The 22,110-nt window shown below is 37.9% G+C and overlaps 1 protein-coding gene across 1 annotated transcript; it reads right to left on the bottom strand.

Moving 5' to 3' along the window:
• Positions 1 to 3,219: 3,219 nt before the first annotated feature.
• On the bottom strand, positions 3,220 to 20,515 carry NCKAP1 (NCK associated protein 1). Its single transcript, XM_059727242.1, has 8 exons — positions 20,390 to 20,515; positions 19,203 to 19,285; positions 18,618 to 18,698; positions 14,958 to 15,051; positions 12,260 to 12,376; positions 8,986 to 9,095; positions 5,191 to 5,280; positions 3,220 to 4,147 (listed from the first exon to the last, which is right to left on the bottom strand). The coding sequence occupies exons 1-8, from the start codon at positions 20,445 to 20,447 to the stop codon at positions 4,031 to 4,033; spliced, it is 750 nt and encodes a 249-aa protein (XP_059583225.1). The 5' UTR covers positions 20,448 to 20,515; the 3' UTR covers positions 3,220 to 4,030.
• Between the last annotated feature and the right edge of the window lie 1,595 nt (positions 20,516 to 22,110).

The following is a 22,110-nucleotide window of genomic DNA, read 5'->3' as shown; positions in this document are numbered from 1 at the left end:
TATGAGGTACAAAATCCAAAGCAGTGCACAACTATACTTCACTCTCGCAAAGAATGGGCAATGTTACCTGGTAAGTTCCTATGCACAACATCCACTTCTCATTGTTTGGTGCATCTGCAGTGCAGCGGAGGCAAAGTCAAATGACAACTTGTTGCCAGGCAACCATATCCTTTTGGCCATGAGTGCATAACCTTTAGATAGCATTGACAAATCATTTGTCACTATATGCTTTATATAGCATACAGCACAAACACATACTACCCTTGACTCCTATAAGTGTGATTAAGTAGGGAAAAGCCAGATGGCTTTAGAAGAGAAATTCTGAAGCACATTCTCTTCTAAATCCCAACTTAGTACCGACTACTCAGAAATACTGCAGTGGGCAATAAATAAGAAGGGATGACAAACAACCTATTTGCTTAAAAAATACCTGTATGAACCACTTTCTAACACACACACCCATCAAGCTGTCAAATTAAGTACCCATTGAACACCAAGGTTTGAAAATGATACTGCAGCTGGACACAGGTGTGGCCAGTAATTTATGTACTTAAGATGCAGCTGTGGCTATAAAGCGTGGCCTTTTGTAACAGGATAGAGGCTGCTTAAGATTCTCCAACACAGAACTTCTATTCCTCATCAGGGAAAATGGTAGAATTTCTCTCTTTCGAACCGAGTCAAATGTGAATAAGAAAGGATGTTTTTCCATAGTTGCTGTAGTGCTCAGCTGCATTAATGCTATCCAGTTTGCCCAACAACTTCTCAGAAAATAATATAGTTTGAAGGGTAGGAAGAGTATTTTACCTTGTTTACTAACAATGGAATTGTTTAGAGTAAGTTTTGAGCCGTACCATATGGTTTTGTGCCAGAGTTGCCAACCCAAGAATTTTTTTTTTTTTTTTTTTTTTTTTTTACTGACAATCTGAACTTTCTGAGAACCAAATATTTTTATTGTCTTTTTTTACATAATGCAAATGTAAGCCAGTCCCCCGGACAACAGTAAGAAGGTTCAGGTTGAAATTTATTTTTTTAATGGGTGATGACTTGCCAAGTAAAGTTACCTGACTGCATCAATGGTTTTACGCCATGCTGCCCCATGCCAGGGGTCCCCTACTCGTTCCTCACGCCCTAATACTAGGACTGTACAAAGCTTTGGTCCCCGATTTGATTCGGTGGATATTCAGCCCGATTCAGTGGCTGAATCTCCAAATCCAAATCAACCAGAGGACCCTTATATCTCTCCACATCGATTTGGAGATAGAAACAGCTTTAAAAGTTTTTTCTACATACCTTGTAGGGACTTGTGAATGCTGCGATGCTGGAGCACATGGAGTGTCCCACAGAAGCACTGGTGCCTCCTGGGTTGGGGGGGGGAAGGGGGGCACCCAGGGTCTCCCTGCAACCGATCGCCGAGCCGGGGAGGCATGGAGGGGTCCCCAGCTCGCTGCTTGGCAGACCCAAAAGTGGACCGGAAGTACTGAGCAGGGAAGTGGGCAAGTCAGCTGAAGATTAAGCTCTCTATGCATCCATAATTCTGGAAAAATCTTTTCTTTTTCATTCTGACTTCCCCAAAACTAGGAGTACGTCTGGAAAATACAGTATCTTATCTCATGATAGGTGCTTGGACTAGATCTTGAAGTCCTTCTCAGCTGTACATTTTTATAACTTATAATATGACATGCCAGCCCCCCAGTTTTGACCTAATGTTGATATATTGGGTCACTAGATAGAATGCTTTAAGCAAGTATTCATACACAAGTGTAAACACCAACATCCTGTTCTGAACATGTGAAACTGGAAAAAGTAAAAGTGAAAGATGGACCTTGCCAGAAAAATCTAACATATTCTATCTTTTTATATGGAAGAGTATTCTCAGCTGAAGCTACAGAGAAGAGCTTCAGGGAAGTGTGAACAAGCAGGTGCAACTGGCCAGGCTGCAAGTATTTAGCTACTTCTTCCAGTGGAGAGGGAACATGCTTGTAGTCAAGACTAACATGTTAGAATTTAGAATGCCAACATCAATACAGGGAAAGTTACCAAAGTGATCAGCGGTGAAGTAGTTGTTCAATAGCTCTATGATGTTAAACATTCAAGTCTCTTTTCAACACACTGTTCAAAACTGAAGTCATGCCCAGATAGATGAGCTGCTTCCTAAATAGATTAGGAAAATAAACGCTTGAGATGTTCAGGATTTACTATTAATTGGAAAATGGGTATCATTTTGATCCAGTTATATTTTAAATTGGAACCAAACCTTATTTATGATTTTGTAAGGTCCCTTCCAGCCCCTAATGTCTATGAATCTATGAAAATAACAAGGCACTATTTTAAAACATTAAAACTATATTACTGAACCAAAAAGCTGAACAAAAAAGCTACCAGGTCTTTTATCAAATCCATTTTTGTAAAGAATTAAACTTATCTATATTAAGGTACTGTATTATCCCTACCGCACAATTTCCATCCTTATTAAATGGAATGAATATTTAAGAAAATATGGAGGTAATGTGGTACTTGCTTATGATCAACTCTCTCATTCCATTGGTTTGATTTCCTTTGGACAAAGAAAGCTATTATGATTGATGAGCATACAGTAACTCTTTTATCATAGAAAAAGTTATCAGTGTGTATATAAAGTTGCACCCGAAAACAGGACCATACAATGTCCAGAATCAGACTTGTTGACAACCACAGTCTTTATGGTGCTGATCAAAGAGCAAAACATTCTGGTCAGCTTTCAAACTAAATGAGCCAACACACTTTCTCATGTCAATTTGTATGACTGACAAGAATAGGTCTATTATATATCTATCTCATCCAGTAATCTGATGTTGTGTATTTAGCAATATTATTTTTGGTTCTATGATTCAATGTTTAATCTTAAAAAGTACATTTGTTTCCAAAGGTACAACTGATATTCATGTATGTGCCAGATGCACACACTCTTGCTGTATCTTGTAAAATGAAAATATGAATGATAGTGGCAATAAATTAAAGTTTCATTCATGGGTTGGATTTTTTTTTAATCTTACATCTAATTTAAAACAGTGACCCATTGTTTCAGAGACCCACAAAAAGCTGATTATTAAATCATCACGTGAAACTACTATAGGTTCTTTAACAAATTTGTAAAATGAAAAGCAACATATAAAATTAGTAGTAAAGATATCAAAACATTAAGTTTGCACTATAATTTTCCATTAAAATAATTCACCAACATTTAATACAGTGTAGTGTTTATTGTATGTTATGGAAGGTACACTTGAATTTCAAAAATTTAAAACATATAAAAAGTGGTTAAGGGCTAACATTTTATCAACATCTGATAAATGTGTAAGAATGTTTATTTTTACAGCAGGGTACAATGGTAATGTTAATGTCAACGGGGCACCATGGAAGTTAGTTTTAAAAAAATGTCCACTATGCTTTATACAAACAACACCACTTGCTGTTGTTTAAGAATATTGGGAGAGGATTGCTGTTTAACGATAAGCAGTCCTATAACATTTTTAGTGTTAGATGCTGTTATATTACTTAGTTTGGTGAATGCTTCAAAATAAAAGTAGAAATGTTGTAACTACTTCACAGAAATGCACATCCAATATTTGTTTTCAATAAGAACAATAGGTACAGATTATAACTCTCCCTATATGAAATAATTTACACACAGATGAAAGCTAGAACACTATCTAAAATAATCACTAAATACATTTTCTTCTTGGAAATAAGCAGTTATGTTTTGCATGATCAAATATCAAAAACATATAGCAGAAGTAGTGTTTCTTTTAAACATAACTGATGCTCTAAAATAAAAAAAGGAATTTCTGTGAATGTGCAACCTAAAAATCAACCAAGCTTATATTGTAGTACAACCATATTAAGAAACCACTGATCAGAAATACAACCTTATGGGAAGAAAGTTTATAATCCACAAAACTGTCAGGCCATAAAGTAAAATAGCTCCACAGTTTACAGGTATAACTGAGGCAACATAGATGCGTGCTAGGTCTTGTTTCCAGTAAGTAGATATTTATGCAGAGGATGTGACACTTTGCTTGTAGACAGCATGGTATGCATTTCTCAGCAAGACATAAGGAAAACAAGACTCCAAAAGATCCATTGTCAGGAATGGAGACTCCTGCACAATCTGAAAAATTCCAAAAAATGTATCAAGATACTGGCCATGTATAAAACTAGTCTATAATATACTGCAATTGACTGCTTCAGCAACACAACACATCTCTCTCTTAGACCAAGAGGAAAGAAAAATACAGCACTTTCCTCCCAACAAACTATTCGCCTAGGGAAACTTAAACTAACATCAATACATTGCTTTTCAAAGCTGTCAAATGTTTCAAAACAAGCCTGTGACCCTACAAGGGCAGACTCTGCCATGTTTATTGTTCACTTTAATTTACACTAACTTAATGTGACATCATTATTTTAATGATGAAAACTAATCACCAGGGATCCATGGAAAAATGTGGAATTTGTGTTTTTACAGAGAATCTTCAGAACTGCAGGGGAAAAAAATTTAAAACTTACTAAAAATAAAATGCTGGCTTCCCAGTGGGATGCTGCAGCAGCCTGCCAGGGATAAGGAACAGTCACTGGCACACTAGAAAGCAGCCAAGATGGCAGCTGTCCCTCCTCCCCCTGCTGCTGATTGGCTGAGAGGGCTGCCGATTATGTGGCCCCACCCCTCTCTGCCAATCAGCAGTGAAGGGAAGGGCTGTATGAATATAAACCCTTTAAGCCAATCAGTGATGGGGGGAGGGGGAGCTGCTGCTGCTGGGGCTCCTCAGCCAATCAGCACTGAGGAAGGGGGAACTCACCAAGGAAACAAACGGATTTTAACATTTTTTTTATCAGAGAATTTTGTTGGGGGTTTTTTTGTCATGGAAAACTAGGATCCCTGCTAATCACTAATAAACTATGAAAGTGATAAGAATACTTCTTTAAAGTTTTCCAGCATTTTTATCTAGACAACAAGAAGATAAATATTTAAATACTCATATTTATGTGAAGGGAGGGACACTTCAGTTCTTACCATCAATCCATCATCATGATGTCACGCAGCATTTCTATTGGTTGCTGAGTTACAACAGTAAGGATGGCTGTCAAATTCTCTGTTAACCTATCTGGAGCTTGTCCCTAGGTTAGAATAATAATTCACAAAAGAAAACTTACCATGTCTAGCAGTAAATAAACAGATTCTCTGTTCCTTGTAGTAGTTTTGTCTGTTTCCTGACCAATTTTCAGTAGACTAGATGATGCAAGCTACAAAATAACATTGAAAATAAACCATTTTAAAACAATATTTCTGTACTCCATTTTATTTAAGTTGACCTGTTTTCTTGCTATTCTTATTTAATCTCTCTCAACTGGTGGGGAAAATAATTTCCCTAACCAAAGAAATTAGTAACACACACAAGCCATAATGGAAGAGAAAGACCAAGACTATATTGAAGTATATTTTCTGCATGCTGTTTTGCTTTGCTTAAACAAGCTATTTGCATGAAGATCAAACGGGTTTCAGATGAGTAGAATCTCACGTGTATATTTGAAAGAGTGCTAGTTATTCATTGCATATAGCTTCCAGCTGCAAATCTGGCCCTAACAGTCAATGACAATTTTGTCATTGACTTCAATGGGGCTAGGATCTTGCTACCTTTTCTTTTCTTTCCAGGATGTTTGCAAATATATGTATTCTTCTTGCAAGAAGAAAGGTTATTTTAAATTTATTTGTTTCATGGTCAAAATATGGAAAGTCAACAAGTTATTAATTCCAATACCCCACATTAGAATTTAGGAAACATACCAATTATTATTTTGATTTAGATTGGTATATACCTGTATTTAGGGTTATGGTTCAGGATTATGCAATAAAATAACTGCATCACAATTTGGATTTCCATGAACTATGGAACATTTTTTTTTTTAAAGTCACTCAACTTATAGTACAAATTTCAAGTGAGCGCCAATGACAGTAAAGCAACAGCCATGTTTCTGGTACCTGTCACAAATCTATGTTTGAGCCACATATTTTCATTTTAAAATAAGTACTCTGAAGACTGCATTCATATTCCAATAAGAAATACCACAGGTTAGTATTCTTTTAGCAAATTCTTTGACTTATGGTGACATTAGATAGGGTTAAGGTTTGGGGAATTGTTTTATCACCTATTCCTTTAATATATTATACCTGTTTTTAGGATTTCTTGTAAACCACCTTGAGCCTTTTTTGGGGAGTGCAAATAAATAAAATCATGCATGTTTATGCTCTCATAACATGTAAGTGGTGGTTATCCATGTTAGTCTTAAGTTAGGCAGAGGGTAAGGCAGGGTGACACCTTAGAGACTAACTGCTTCAGAGAGGCATGAGCTTTCATAGGCAACAACCAATTTTGCAAGATGCATCTGATGAAGTAGGTTGTTGCCTATGAAAGCTGATGCTGCTTTGAACCAGTTAGTCTAAGGGCACTTTTATACATGCTCTGACATGTTTTGATCAGAATGCATCAAAGTAGCTTGATTAACTGATTAATCCGCTGTAGCATTCTAACCAGAACGCTCCCACGTACTGCAGTATCTCGTGTATTCAGCATCCCATGTTTCAAAATGGCAGTGGGGATGCTCATTGAATAAGCTTTAGTTAAAGCAACCCCAACACTATTTTGAAATGCAGGATGATGAAAACATGAGACACTCTGGGCGTTTTAATTAGAGCAGCTCCCGAGAGCTGCTTTAATTAAAACGCACCCCTCCACTCCAGAGCATGTGTATAGGTGCCTTTAGGTGCCACACTGACCTACTTTCTATATTACCAGAGAGATCTAGTATGCTATTTAGTCCATTCCATTTTAGAAGATGAATATTTTCTACAGCATGCATTCTTCAGCTATATGCTGATTCAGTCTAAAGAGTTAAAACAAAATAGTGAGATCAACAACCTGAATGAAATGACTGAAACTTAGCACGCTTAAGTTGGGTGTAGTCAAACAATGAATGTCTGAGCTAGCTTACATTGCATATATCAGTACTGGTTTTGTTCCTTCACTTGTCAAGCCAATAGAACATGACAAGACCATTTTACCTTTCATCTCTCTCTCAACAGGTCTGACAGATTATATTAATGCATAAATCAATGGGTTAAGGTTTTTAAAAAGCATTCAAGTAAGGTTACAGTCCCATTTCTGTCAAAGCAGGACACTGAAAAACCAAGTCACTTAAAGAGATAGGCATTTTTGAAGACTTGGACCAAATTATCCATTTATTAGAGTAAGTTGTTTTAGACTTTGGTTCCTTTGGAACATTCAGGTGTCGATGTTAAATACAATTTCAATTAAATAATCCCAAATTCAGCAAGCTAACATCCATACAAGATTCTTTTAAACAATAGATACATATGAGAGTTACCTGCTTTTAAATCAGATCTTTGCAAACACTAGAAATTAGTGCAGAAGCCCTGACTCACGATCATGCACAAAAAATAGGCACACTGAGCCAAACACTGCAATGGTCAACCTGACCTGGATCTCTGATCTACCAGCAATTCCCTACATAAATATTCTTGGCTGTCTATATCTTTATACTATTCCAGATGGTGACAGGTCATAGAGAACTTCAGTGTCAAGGGTTAATCTAAAAGGTACAACGAGTAGCTAAGATTACATGTCAAGATATGTTTTAATTTATCAAGCAGTCTATCTTGGGGAAAGTTTAATGGAGATCATTAATAAAAAGATAAACGATTATTTCACATATACAGCACAACTGCTTTTCCAATCATGCATTACAACGTTGGGTATCATACACTCTAAACACACACCCACACACCTCTACCTCCTTGCAAGTTTCATAAGAGTCAAACTCAAGTTTTAATTTGTTACTTTCCTGTATTACACCTAATTGACCAGTGTTTAAACCACTGATTCCATTAGCTCAAAATACATAGGTTTGTATAATTAATTTGCATTTGTATCTTGTGCAACCAAAATAATGATTTATGATAGTTTAGTTATATATAAACAAAACTTATTAAAAGTACATTTTCTAGCTGAAGGTTGAAAATACTTCTAGACTACTATGCTGAATATTCTTCTTGCAAGAAGAAAGTTTTTTAAAATTTATTTGTTTCATGGTCAAAATATGGAAAGTCAACAAGTTATTAATTCCAATACTCTCCATTAAAATTTAGGAAACGTACCGATTATTATTTTGGTTTAGATTGGTATGCCTGTATTTTAACACAGTGACTAATAACATAGTGTTCATAAGCATGTTTTTTTTCAGGATTATGGTTATGGTTCAGGATTATGCAATAAAATATCAGCATCACAATTTGGATTTCCATGAACTATGAAACATTTGTTTTTTTAAAGTCACTTAACTTATAGTACACATTTCAAGTGAGAGCCAATGACAGTAAAGCAACAGCCATGTTTCTGGTACCTGTTCACAAATCTGTTTGAGCCACATATTTTCATTTTAAAATAAGTACTCTGAAGACTGCATCCATATTCCAAAGAGAAATACCACATATTTCTTCATATAAAAAAAAAAAAAAATCAAGCTTTATTCTAAGATTAGATCTTTGAGACTATAAATTACTGATTAACTGGTTCCGTCTCCAAAGTTAAATTTCTCCATATCAAATTAACAATGTATAAATTAACCTGCTTCATTTTTGTTGCAAAAGAACAATCAACTCCAAAAAGAAAATACATATTCTATTATTTAAGATGTAAACTGATATTTAGGTTAAATATTCCTAAAGTTATTTCCATTAAAATCTTATAATTAACTGTGGTAACTCTACATACCAGGCATAACGAGTAACACAGTAATATAACCCACTTGCTAATGTAATATTTTAAGCAGTTCATTGCACATTAAAGCTCCAGCTGATTTGCAACAGAGATTTGAGGTTTTTCAAATGCATTTATTTGCATAAGTCAACTCTGGATATCAAACTGTACATACAGCCAAAAATTCTTTAAGACGATCTTCAATGCTTCCCTTGTGGATGGTAAACAAAGCTGCAGCAATCTGGTTGATTGCTTTTGCCAGACAATGTATGTTGTTGCAGTGTCCTAAGCAGAAACACACACATTTTATTACCTCAGCATCACTTATCAAAAATGAATTATTCTTTGAAAGTTTTAGTGACAGAAAGATAATTCTTAAGTGCAACAGGGTCAAGGTTTAGCAATTAACTAACTTTCGAATGCACTAGTAGTTTTAGTGAGTGCTTTGAACCTCTGTACCAGGTATTCAGTGATGAGCTTATAAAGGAAAGATGTTTGGAATTAATAGAAATGAAAAGTATATTTTACTCCCAAGTCACAGGTAGTTCCCCATGTAAATTACTGCTAAAAGCTATCTGAGATTTATCATAATGAAGGCTCAATATTTAGCATCTTATACATCAATGGTAATGGGCAAACTGCAGTTCAACATTGATTTCGTGTTTATTATATTGATTGAACATGAGATCATCTAAGTAATGGAAAGTCAAGATCTCCCACACTCAAGGGAGCTTTGATCATCACCAGAGCTTGGCAAAAAAACAGTGAGGTTTTCAGAATGAAGGAAAGAGCCATGTTTTGGAAACATGTTTTGTTTTAACAAAAACAAAAGAAACGCAAAAGATTCTGTAATTGCCTGGATATATGAACATGTGCAAATAAACTCTTTCAGGCTTAATGAAGATAGGAATTTTTTAAGGCAGTGGTTGCGGGGCAGGAAAGTTCTCCACAATAAAAGCAAAATCAGGGGCTTCCTTCTGAATTTGAATTTTACATGCAACTTAGGAGACCACTGGTTCAGAATAGCATAAAAGACAAACTCTCCTATAGCACAGGGCTGTCCCACTTCAACCTGGCTGGAGCCACGTGTCCCACAGGCGTCATCAATAGGGGCTCCACACTAGAGGAACAGCACTAGCAAGGGGAATTGGCTCACCAGGCTGCATGTCCCATGCATGCATTACACTCACCCACCGCCCCCGACTGCATCATGCAGATGGGCGCTCCCTGCCTTACCTTCAGCAACCTGTGGGCTCCCCTGTAATATAGAAACTCCAGGTTGGTGGCAACCACAATACTGTGGGTTGTGCCAAACAGCACTGCTCTGCCCTTTGGGACAGGAGCATGCAGCAGAAGTTGGGGAGGAGAGTGTGAGCCCTATGACCCTGGTTGCTGGTGCAGCCTGAGCAACAGAGACACTAGCAGTCAGGCAGGAGCTGCATATTAAGCCATTGTGTGCCACATGCCATTCGGGGACACCAGATGGACAGTCCTACTTGAGCACACTGTCATTAAACATAATTTCTGCTTAATTTTCATTGCTGAATATTTGCAATGGTTTCTCAGGATGCAGACTGTATTTGTGGCTATGAAGGGACTGCTTTTATGCATGGACAACAAGTGAAGAGTCAGTGTGACAAGAGATAATTTGGCAGAGATCAAGCAGGTCAGTTTTACAATTTTAATTTTAATTTTCCACTTACAACAGGAAAAGTTTCTACCACCTGCCTCAGCCTGTAGAGAACCTGAAGACCATGTGAAAGAGGTTGAGAAGGAAGAGTTATGTAAGAGGAAGTAGATGATATAAGCAGAATACCTGGCTGTGGGGGAAAAAAAGTGAAAGAGCATGCATTGGTGTTTAGCAAGCACTATGCTGGTTTTGATTCCAAGAAGAAATATGAATAGGCTCCATGTAGGTTTGGATCTGTGGATAGTCCTTGAAAATGTCCTTATAAAACAACTTTTATGTAAAAGACTATGACCATACATTAGATTTTTGGTGCTGACTCTGCTAAGTGGTGACGTATATTGGAGCTTTGCAATAGAGTAGATTGCCACTGCAACAGAAAGTGGCGAATGCATTTTTTAGCAAAATGAATTTACAAAACACATGCTATTCCTATGAATGTTGAAGAGGTGGTCAAGGACACACCCAGGCCATTCAACTGGGCTCCAACTCTGTCACCACAAAATAGTTCGTTCCTGGTTATTAGGTCCCATCTCTGCTTTTAACACGTTTACTGTTTTCCCTCTTCTCTGTACCCTGTACTGTTCACCTGGGAAAGACGCTTTTATTAGTCATTATGATTTTGGAAAACCTACTCAAATGGCAAGCAACACACTGCTGGCTTTGAATCTGCAGGCAGTCTGAAACAAGTGCTTTGAGGGTTTCCTAGTAAACAGAATGATTTCATTTCTGTTCATTGGTAAGCAGAGGCCTCCACCTCTTTTAGGATTATTGGTGACTAAATTAAGACTTCATGACTAGAGAAAAAATAAACAAATCACCAAAAAACTTAATGGTAATGGTAGTGGAGAAGCAAACTAAACATTTACATTTAAGTGAGCACTTACACTGCAATCTTAATATAAACAATTAACTGCTGCATTGTACAGGTGGCCAATTATATACTCCCAGGTTTTCAACTATGGCTTTGGAACACTTATGAATGTTCTAAATTACACATTATATTTTCTTTAAACTAATATTGAAAGCTCTTACACATTCTGGTCTTTGCCCTGACAATCCTACTAATTCTGGGAGAGATGAAGGTAGTACTGCTGGACAAGTTGATGCCTTATGTTAATTTTGTCCTGTTACATGGAACAGATTCTGCTAAAAAAATTAAAGAGAATCTATAAGACAAATAAATGGACATGGACTCCATACATTCTTTTATCCAAACCATGCTAAACAGCACAAAGGAAACAGTTTGAAAGGTGATTTTTGTGCGAGCTGGTGCTGTTTTGACTCAATTTAAATTTTTGGCTTGGAAGAGCTAAATATATTTTTTGTAGATTACATGCAGAACATTTCTTTTAAGAAGATAGAAGTAGAAGATTTATTAGAAGATTATTTTGTTCACAAATCCCAATGTTTTTAGAGTTTTATTTTTGGTAGCTTTGAAGAAAAAGTCCATATGCAAATAAAAAACACATTAATTATGAAGGAGTACTAAATGTATGAGCAATACATTAACAGTTAATACATTAAACTACATGCATGTCAATAGACTCTTAGACTAAGATAGAAGATATCTTCTAGGTCAAACTGTAACATGTCAGTTAAAGACTGCCCCCTACAGTGCATATTTTAGAACTGTGTCAATTAGAAAATTTCAGATGGATTATTCACTATTGATATACTTCATTTCTAAACCAGAATAAAGCAAATGGTATTCAAGAAACCACTTTCAGCTTCATAACCAGGATTTTCCAATAAAAATTACCTTCTATGGCAGGACTATATTGAGACATCACATTACTGGCCAAAGTTGGCAAGGAGACTGCAACAAAAACCATCAGAAGGCAGGCGATTTTATATTCTTCTTCTGGACTAATATTTTCTGAAATCAAATAAAAAAAAATAGAAACAAAAATACATTTTAGGAGATAATTTCCAATGAAAATGGCCCAGAATACAAGTGTCTGGCTAAGTTACAATCCATGAAAAAAACGATTTGCCTCACTCAGACTTAGAGGAAACAAAATATACAGGTAAGGACAGAACTTCAAACTACGTGTGCATGTACAAGACAAAAGCAGTTGATTTCAATGAATCACAAGTTAGCAATCTCAGCATGTAACTTTCACAACTTCTGCATCAAATTAGTCTTTTTGTTATGTTGGCATAAATCCAGTAGCTAGTGAGACTGATAAAGATGTTCTGTTCACTGGAATTGAGCCAAAGAAAATTTATCTGGGTCTGTCCCAAATCACATCAATTTCACATTTTCAAAAATATTAGCATCACTAGTTGTTTTTTTTTTAATTTCAGTGGAATCACAAAATTTAAAAAGGGAAATATCTTGTTAAAATAATTAAATCCTACAATTATATCGCTTCATACTTACCTCAAGGAAAGGCACATATTGTAGTTAAACATACAGAGGTAAGATATATCAGGCCAACATTCCAGTTACATATTTAACACATTTTTAAAACCACTCAAGCAGTTTGAGTATAATATATGATTTACTATTCAGGGCATGACAGACACTTTCTGGAATTTAAAGCGAGTTCTTTCTTTTTCCAAAGGCACCGTCAACAAAGAAAACAAGAAAGAAATGTAACTTCAGGTAGGTCCTAGAATGGTTCATGTCCCCCTAGTCATCCAGCCAATGACAAGAACAAAGCCAGTAAAATGCATTAACAGTGTGATATTAATTATTCAGTACATAAAGAAGAAGCAGATAAAAACAAAGGTTTCAATAAGGAACAACAGGGAACAAAATAAACATATCCAATGGCATTAAGAATCTTATTTTCATGCCTTTAAAATTACTAGGGCCAAGAAGAGTAATAAGATTTGTCTATTATTTTTAAAGAGCCATTGACACATGTAGATACAGAATTTTTTACAATAGGTTTTGAACCCTTTGACTAGCTACATTTTAAAAATATTTTTCTTTGTTAGTCTTCATATTAACTAGGGATGCACTGATGGAGATTTTGGGGGCTGATACTGATAGCCAATTTTTAAGGAGGCATATCGGCCAATACTGAACTGATTTCCAATGCACAGTCCTGCAGCTTGAAGAGCTGTGTGCAACTGGTATGCCTGTTGTGGTGGAAGGGGTGTGGGAAGGGAAGGGGGCATGGGTGGGCAGATCAGGGACCCTGTGGCAAAGGAGGAGTGGGGCTGGGGCAGGCACCCGGGACAGAGCCACGGCTCAACCGGGGGTGCGGGGAGGCGAGGGGGAGGGAGATCCTGCTACTGCGTGTGCCTGGGCACAGGGGTGCTTGTGCCCCCAGATCTGCATGCAGGGTGGTGCAGGGTGGCTGCCGCTGTGGGCTAGGGTCGGGGCTGCATTGGGCTGTTCCTGGCAGCGGTTGGGCTAGGCTGTGCTCAGGGTGGGGTAGGCAGCAATGCTGGGAGGGGGCTATGGCAAATTTTGGGGTGGCTGCAGCCCCCCCCCCTCTGGTAGCCCTCCCAAAGTGCAACCCAGCCTAGCCCCCACTGGGAAGAGCCTGATGCAGCCCTGGCCCAAGCCCGCAGGGGCAGCTGCCCCACCCGCACATCCGGGGGCACATGCACCCGTGCCCTCCCAGGGTGTTTGCAGCAGCAGGAGAGACCCCACCTTCCTTGCATCCCCCACACAAGCCGTAGCTCCATCTTGTGCCCTGCCCTGGCTGGGCAGTGCCTGCACCAGTCCCTACCCCAAACCCACTCCTCCCTCTCTGCAGGGGTCTTGATCTGCCTTCCCCATGACCCATGCCTCCCTCCGCCCCTTCTACCACATCAGACTTAGCAATTGCACACAGCTCTCCAAGCTGCTGGGCTGTGCTCTTTGCTGCCTACATGCTGCGCTGCAGCTGTGAGCATGCACGAGCATGTATCAGCCAAATTACCAGCCACATGAGGCCAATTTCCGATAAAGCCATTTTTTTTTTATATTAGACCAGATCCGATATCAGACCAATGTATCAGTGCACCTCTAACATGAACACCTTTATAACTTAGAAACTTCATGTATTTTTATTATTGTGTTTTTAACTGCAACTGACATTGTAAGCATTGAAGACAAATGACAAAGGCAGGTTATATCTATGTCACAAATCAGATGTCTACATTTAGTTATCTACTATACAAATCCCTGCATTTTCTCTTCCTAAAATAAATTCAACTTTCTCCAGAGTCATAGCACTAATCAAGATTTCACTTGTTATCCCTTTCTATAATATAGCTTTTCTATAAATTAACATGCATCTATCTCACAAATCCCCAGCCTACAGAGATCGGTGTATTTTTTATTACACCTACAGAAAATATTCAGATTCCAAAGAAACTCACCTGGCCTTTTACATGAATGAATATATGGGAACTAATATCCTCAGTGTATCACATTTTACTGCAAATACTTGTACATATTTTGCAGTGTTTGAAATCAAATGGAGCAGAGTGCCAAATACACCTTCATTTGTTACCTGATTTTTGGGAAGACAGTGCTACAACCAAGGCAGGATCAATTTCACATGGCAATCCAGCAGCTGACGACAGCTCATATACATTCATTGCTACCTGAAAGGAGAAGAACAATTATTGTAAAATGAAAACACAAAGTACTTTTTCTTCTTTCTTGGGGGGGGGGAGGGGGGGGGCTGAAACAAATCAATGAACATAGCAGTACTGAAATCTGTAAATGTTTGTCTTATAGGATTTCTGAGAACACCAAGGAATTTCAGAGATTTGGCTGAAATAAGAGCAAGTCTCTGGGTTTGCATTATATCTAACCTGCACTGAACAGCTGGTTCAGCACATAGTGTGCTAGCTGGTTATCATTTCTTTCTGTCAAGCTAAACAAAGTGCACATACTTTCCTAGACTACCTCCAAAACAAACATCTTTGCTTCCAGTTAACTTTTCTAAATGGAACAAAAGAGAAAGAAAAATAAAGCTAACAAGGATATAATTAACCATGCTGGAAAGTGTCAAATAATGTCTGTAAAGATTAGTTTTTGTGTTGAAATGCTTAAAGCATTATCCGAGGCAGTACTGTAAATTAAACAGACAAGAGTAAGAGAAAAATGATGGTCTCAGGGTGATACTAAGTTGGGTGAACAATTTCAAAAGTGTCCAGTTTTTTTGAGGTCCAATATGAAACCTTAAAAGAGACATGATTTTAGAGATAGGTGTGCTCAAAAATGTGCTGAAATCTCAAGGCTTTAACAAAGATGTCTCAAGTTTAGTATAAAAAAATTCAACAGCTGTTTTTGAAGACGACGCAAGTGTAAAAATTCTCCACATCCTACTATTTTTATAATATACTGTTAATTAGGAAAAAAATGTTGCCACTCAGCCATTTATGACACTCCGTTAGAACAGAGGGGTAAACAGACAGTCAAGCCAGATACCCTCTTGTACAATGTCCTGAAAATATTTGGTTTTCTTAGCCCATTTTTTCCTTTTTGATCTATTCCCTCACTTTTGTTCTACTTGTTCTTTAATTTCTTGATAAAGCAGGTACATTTACTGTTACCAAAGTTCTGACTTTTGATTGTGGAAACTAAGAGCTTAGTGGGATTAACCCCCCTGCAAAACCAAAAAGCCTACTTTTAAATTTTTTTACTTTCACATCTACAACCAATCTCCTCCCTTCCCTCCTGAAATGGTTAAAGGTTTTCATTTTTTCAGAGTATTAATCAAGTACTAAATCTGCTAAGAATCTTCTCCTTTAGGTTGGTTATTTCATAATTGGCTGCCAGTTCCTAACATTTTCTTCTTGAAGTTTTTGGTAGTGGCCAAAGGATACTGGGCTAAATGAAAATGAAGCCTGATTCAGTATGAAAATATCTAGCCTCCTGAAAAGAATGTAGATCAATCCCTCCATTTGCAGTCCCTTTATACCTGTTGCAGATATACTACTCCTACTAACTTATTCTTTTCATTTATCTGTTACATTAATTACTCTTTTGACACTTCAGTGACCACATCTCACTTTGGTTTCCTAAAAGTGAGCTATCTCCTCCAGTATGCTCAGACTGATGCAAAGAAGTCATTCAGATTTCCACAGTGTTCTTTGTCACTTAAATCCTGTTCATTGGTAATCCATTAGACCAAACTTCTCACGAGATTTCTGTTTTTCTCTCTCAAAGAATTTCAAATTTGTTTTTATGTTACTTGATCTGGTTTTCAAATTCCCATCTAGCCTTCCTAAATTCTCACCCTGCAAAATTGGTTTCCTTGTATTGGGCTTCAGTCGGAAGACTGTATCCCCCATTTTCTAAGTGCCAATTTGGTTCATATTTCTTCTAAAAATCAAGAAGGTGACATTAACCAAACTATTTCCTTTGGCTTCCTTTTTGGTCTGTCAGAATGCATACCACATTTCTGTTGTGAACCACAAGTTCTGAAACAGCTTACTTGGCATGTCTTGATACCAGTGCAAATTTATGACTCACTGATATGCATAGTTTGAAGGAATGTAACACAATGGTACAAAATATCTTTCATTGTATACTATTGTTAGAACACAAATAGTGTTTTGCATGACAGGTTTCCTAGTTTTGGGCACTGCTATAAAAACCAGGAAGTTCTCTCCCTGACATTTCTCCCTACTATTCAACTGAGACAATCAAACATACATCCAGTTTATTTTAATGCTGAAATGGCTGTGGCTACATAGAGTTAATTAAACACATCATTTTCATTGCTAATCTCAGGTTTCAAATACCATTTTTCTTTTTCAAGGGTCAGATGATATGTGCATTTTTTGAATCGATGCAGATCATGTGTCACTTATGTCCAGTATGCTCCCTCTAATAGACACCATCTGATATGCCAGAAGAATATCCCCTATAAGCAGCAGTCAATGCTGCAATGGGTACTATGGCACATCCTGAACCCTGCTTATGCCTTAGAGCAGTGGTCAGCAAACTTTTAGCAATGGCAGGCCAAACGAATGTAGCTCAGTCCAAACTTGGGCTATTGCTTGCTCGTAGAACTTTAAAGCTTTTGTTAAAGCACCCCCACTGCCGTTTTTCAGAGCAGGGAATCTGATGTATGGGAGGCTGGAGTGCAGTAATTACCATGCTCCACAGGACTTGATTAATCGAGTCTGCTCCACTGCAGTAATTACAGCGCGTCTGAGCAGCCTCACAGCACGTGTATAGGCGCCCCTTAAACCCTAGAAATGCCTGCCCGGGATGGCTGGAAAGCATGGACAGCTCCAGGCTGCCTGCAGTTTCCCACCATAAAGCTAACAGATATCTACTACAAAACAGCAGAAGAAACAATGATTGCCTTGTATTGGGCCACAAATTTGGACATTAATGGCATGACATATGGTATAGACATCTCTTTGCTTTCTCTTTGTGCTAACAAAAAATGTTATGTTGGTCCAAAGGAAACCTCTGCTTGCACCTCATTGAACACGTTGTATTTACTCAAACTCAAGATGAGGCTTTTCCCACCTCACGTTGGATTCAAGTACCAAACCACAGCAGGCAGCTATTGTGGCTCCGGCAAAACTGCACACTATGGGGTGAGAACAGGGATGGAGGAGGGATGGAAGCACAGGGTAGACTGCTGTGGCTTCAGTTCTATCTCTGGTGCTGGAGGTGGAGCTGCTGCCATGACCACTACTGCTGCCTGGCTGGGGCCAGAACCACAGTGTGCTCTATACCCTGGCTGAAGCTAGAGCTCTTGCATGCATTGGTGGCAGAAGGGGCAAGAAGGGGTAGGCAGCTGGGGGTCAGAAACCAGGGGGTCCAGTGGCAGGGTGGACAAGCACAGGGAGCAACAGATTGGGGGGGTGGGGGTGGGGGGGGGGGGAGAAGGCTGCCTGACCCCTGGCTGATGCTTTCCCCATCTTAATGGGGGAGTGGGGGAGGGAAAGGAACAAATTTAAAAAGACCCTCCAATATTTTGATTCTATACATAGAAAATTAAAACTAATGTATACTTTTCCATATGTGGAATCTAATTTTTGGGAGGTATCATTTAAAATTTGAAGTCATTTTAGACTACCTACCCTTATGTATTTTTTTCAGAACATTAAACAAGCTAGAAAAGAATGATTATGTAAATCCAGTGTAATCTTTGCTTCTGAAAAAAAGGCTCTGCCAGCTTTACAACCAAAAACATTACCTTCATGTCAGTCTCTCTTGGAATGTGATCCTTAAAATCTTCAATTGAACTTACAAGGAAAGGAATGTGGTAGGATAAGACCTAAGACAGAGAAACAAACATGGAACTAGAAAATTCTCTTAATAGAAATGTCTTCTTAACATGCCAATTTGTTACTTTATTACATTTATTCTATTTTTTCATGAGTTGTAAATATATCACAGAGTTTACCAAAGAGAGAGCTTATTATACTCAAATTTGAGCTGTCAATGGAAGACATGGGGAAAAAAATTGTTATAGTTTTTTTTTTTTTTTTAAATTGAAAAGCACGCTGTTCCACATTGTGAAGGTACAGGTGCAAATGTAAGCACCACCATTGTTAGTTTTGAATAATAAACTCTTCAGAAGTCCAGATTTCATCTTTCAGAATGGGGAACTGGGTTTTACTATTTTCTGTATACATCCCTTTGATGTACAAGACATTTAACAATTCAAAATAAACTTTAAAAATGGAGAACCTTTGATTGGTAAAACCTTTTAATACCATACTAACTAATCTTTGAATTTAATTCAAACTGTATCAGAATAAATGTAGTTATTTCTTACATCTCTAAGTGCTTCCTGTGCCAGTGAGCGAAAAGACAAGATTACACCAATAATCGTCATCCTCTTTAAAACACTGTCAACAGCTGAAGAAAATTAAAAGAAAAGTGCATTAGAACCTATCACCATTTACAGAACAAGAGACTCTTCCAAAAGCAGAGGAAAAATAACTCACTAAGTTGAAAGTGTATGACAGTCTGAGAAAGGGATACTTCCCAACAGGTAAAACTATGAGACAATAATCTTTTGTGCACAGCTGATAATAGACATGTCTATAACAAACCTCCCCTGCCAAGCGGAGGCACACTCAGAAACACTATGCTGCTCTGGCATGCTCTTCCCAGCTGGAAGCAGTACAGTCCTGTTTGTGCAGCCCTGCAAGGCAGGCTAATTAAAAACTGAGAAACAGAGCTATTTAGCATGCCCACAGACCTCCACCAACTGAACTAGACTGCTTTCAAATTGGGAGGTAATGTGCACAGTTTAGCACAACATGTCTGAATATACTGCTCCCTGGCTCTGCAAGTTTATAGTATAGACATAGTGCAACAAATTACATATACTGTTTCTGAGTACTTCAGAAAAAAATGCATTTGTTGCACATAGTCACCAATATTTGAACTCTCTGGCATCTTCATCTAATTTAAATGGTTTTCTCCCCAAAAGCTGCAACAATATACTTACTATGATGGAGTCCATGCACAAGCAAGTTTGCCAATGAAACTAGTACATTCTACACTGTGTCTGCAGATATTCAGATGCACAAGTTTTGAAAACAAGTTTATACTCATAACAAGAGACAGTCTGGGTATACGATATAGCATAGATACCCTATTAGTCAGCACTATAATATCCTTAAGCCAGACCCCCCAAAAGTATTTAGTTGCTTAAATTCCTATTGATTCTAACTGGGGATCAATAGGAATTTTGGAATTGGGTCTCAAGTACTTGTGGAATTCATACTAATGTCTCATTTTTGTCTGTATGCACACAAGCGGAACATATTTTAAAACTTAGTGGTTTGTATGCATTGTGCTTAACTATAAAAATAAAATCTTAAATTTTATTGTTCATGTATATTTCTCTCACATGGGTTAGTTTTTAATATTTATTTGAAAGTAAAAGTGCAGGAACAAAACCCAAAAATGAACAGCATCTTTAACAAAGGCATTGTTAGTTAAGTTACATACACGATAATCTCTTAAAGAGTGCCGCCATCTGGTCCGGTTTATCAAAGCTGGTCCTCATTTGTGTTAGCACTTCAACATTCTCCACCACAAGTTTCTAAAGAGAAGCAGGACCTCAGGTCAGCCACAGATCTCAGTATGCTAACAAGATAAGTGCATACTTTAGGACATTTCAATTTGGCAAGCAGGAAACTGAGCTCATGAAATCCATATGTTTGCTTCATCTTTTCCTGAAGGAACTAAAAGATTATCCTGGTAGGTCCTAGCTGTACACCAAATGGAAAACCATGAATGACCAAAAGGAGGAAGAACTGATGATGGGAATGCATTTTCAGCAAAGTATGAGATTTCATAAAAATGAGTTTATAGAAGCCAGTAAAACTACAAAATAAATCTTCATGCTAAAATCTATTAAAGTGATACTCTAATCCTAACACATTCCAATTACTTTTTCTTAAAGCAGCCCATTACCTTGTTCTTTTTACTAGTTATGATTGTATGGCGGTTTATTGAATTTCTGTAAACTCCTTACTCAATTGTACAGCAGTAAAAAACTGTACGAAAAAACAACGCAACTTATTCCAAGCAATGATTCAACATGGCCATTTTCAGCACATCAGTATGGTTGAAATAAAAGGAAAAAATATGTGAAGGCAATGTGTTTCTTTGATCCACAACTTAATGCTCCTTGTGACATGCATATAAGTAATAACTTATCTGCAGTAATTATTCACCAAATGTATACATTAAGGACTTTAACTAATGGATCCAAGACGAAGATTTTGTGCTACCTTTCTGAGGCACCTAATGCTAGTCAAGTCCTTGTTTTAAAATCCTTTCAAGCAAGAAGGGCCTATTTTAATAAAATAAAAAGAGACAATAAAAAATAACCAATTGGAAATACAGTTAAAAACACTCCATTCTTTGAAGAGATGTGGGTAATCCAGATGTATGTCTTTACATGGGAGCATTTGTTTGAGCTGTAGGTTACTAAACGGAGAGATGACTATGCCCTCTACATGTGTGGATGGAGGTTACTAAATGGAGCATGATTATGCCCTCTTTTCTCAAGAGTCCATTCTTTAATGGTTAGCTTGCCTTGTGTAAAAAGAGAAAGAAAGGATATACTAGAACAGTGGTTCTCAACCTTTTTGGACTTGAGGCCCCACTCATTCCTGACCTGCAGCCCCCTGACCCTGCCAGCGCCCCTCATTCCCAACCCACAGCCCCCCTGGCTCTGCTGGTGCCCCTCACCCCCAAACCAGACCCCCAGTTGAAAACCGCTGCTTTAGAGCAATGGTTCTCAGCCTTTTTGGTTTCCATCCAGAACTTTTCTAAATCTAGCGACACTCCATTTAAAAAATGAATGTATTACAATAATTACCTGCTTGCAAAAGGCCAGGAGATGGTGGTAGGGGACGAGGGGACCAAGTGCTTATCTCTTTGAACAGGGGTTGGGATGTGGTGATCAGGGAAGGAGCAAGTGCTTAGCTCCTTGAACCCTGCCATACTTAGAAGGATTAGGTAGCACCTTAGCTGAGAATCACTGCTCTAGGGATATCTGGACTGAAAGAGAGCTACCAGGTATGACGACTGCCTTATGAGAGGGAAAACAGAAACACCCCCTTCTTGAAGTATATACTTGTCAACCCAGAGTAGCTACCAATAGCTGTGTGCCAAAGGAACAGCAGGCTAGAGGGAGAGAAAAATAGGGTAAATTATCA

This window comes from Alligator mississippiensis, chromosome 4, assembly GCF_030867095.1.
Source record: "Alligator mississippiensis isolate rAllMis1 chromosome 4, rAllMis1, whole genome shotgun sequence".
NCBI lineage: Eukaryota > Metazoa > Chordata > Crocodylia > Alligatoridae > Alligator > Alligator mississippiensis.
This window is presented reverse-complemented; position numbering and strand designations above follow the sequence as displayed.

Bases quoted from the DNA above. Each gene is read 5' to 3' on its own strand.
- NCKAP1 (XM_059727242.1), bottom strand. From the start codon at position 20,447: ATGAGGACCAGCTTTGATAAACCGGACCAGATGGCGGCACTCTTTAAG. The intron at 15,052-18,617 runs GTAATGTTTTTG...TTCTCCTTTCAG, and splicing joins CAAGAGAGACTGACATGAAG to GTAGCAATGAATGTATATGA. The intron at 12,377-14,957 runs GTAACAAATGAA...ATTTGATTTCAG, and splicing joins ACTGTCTTCCCAAAAATCAG to AAAATATTAGTCCAGAAGAA.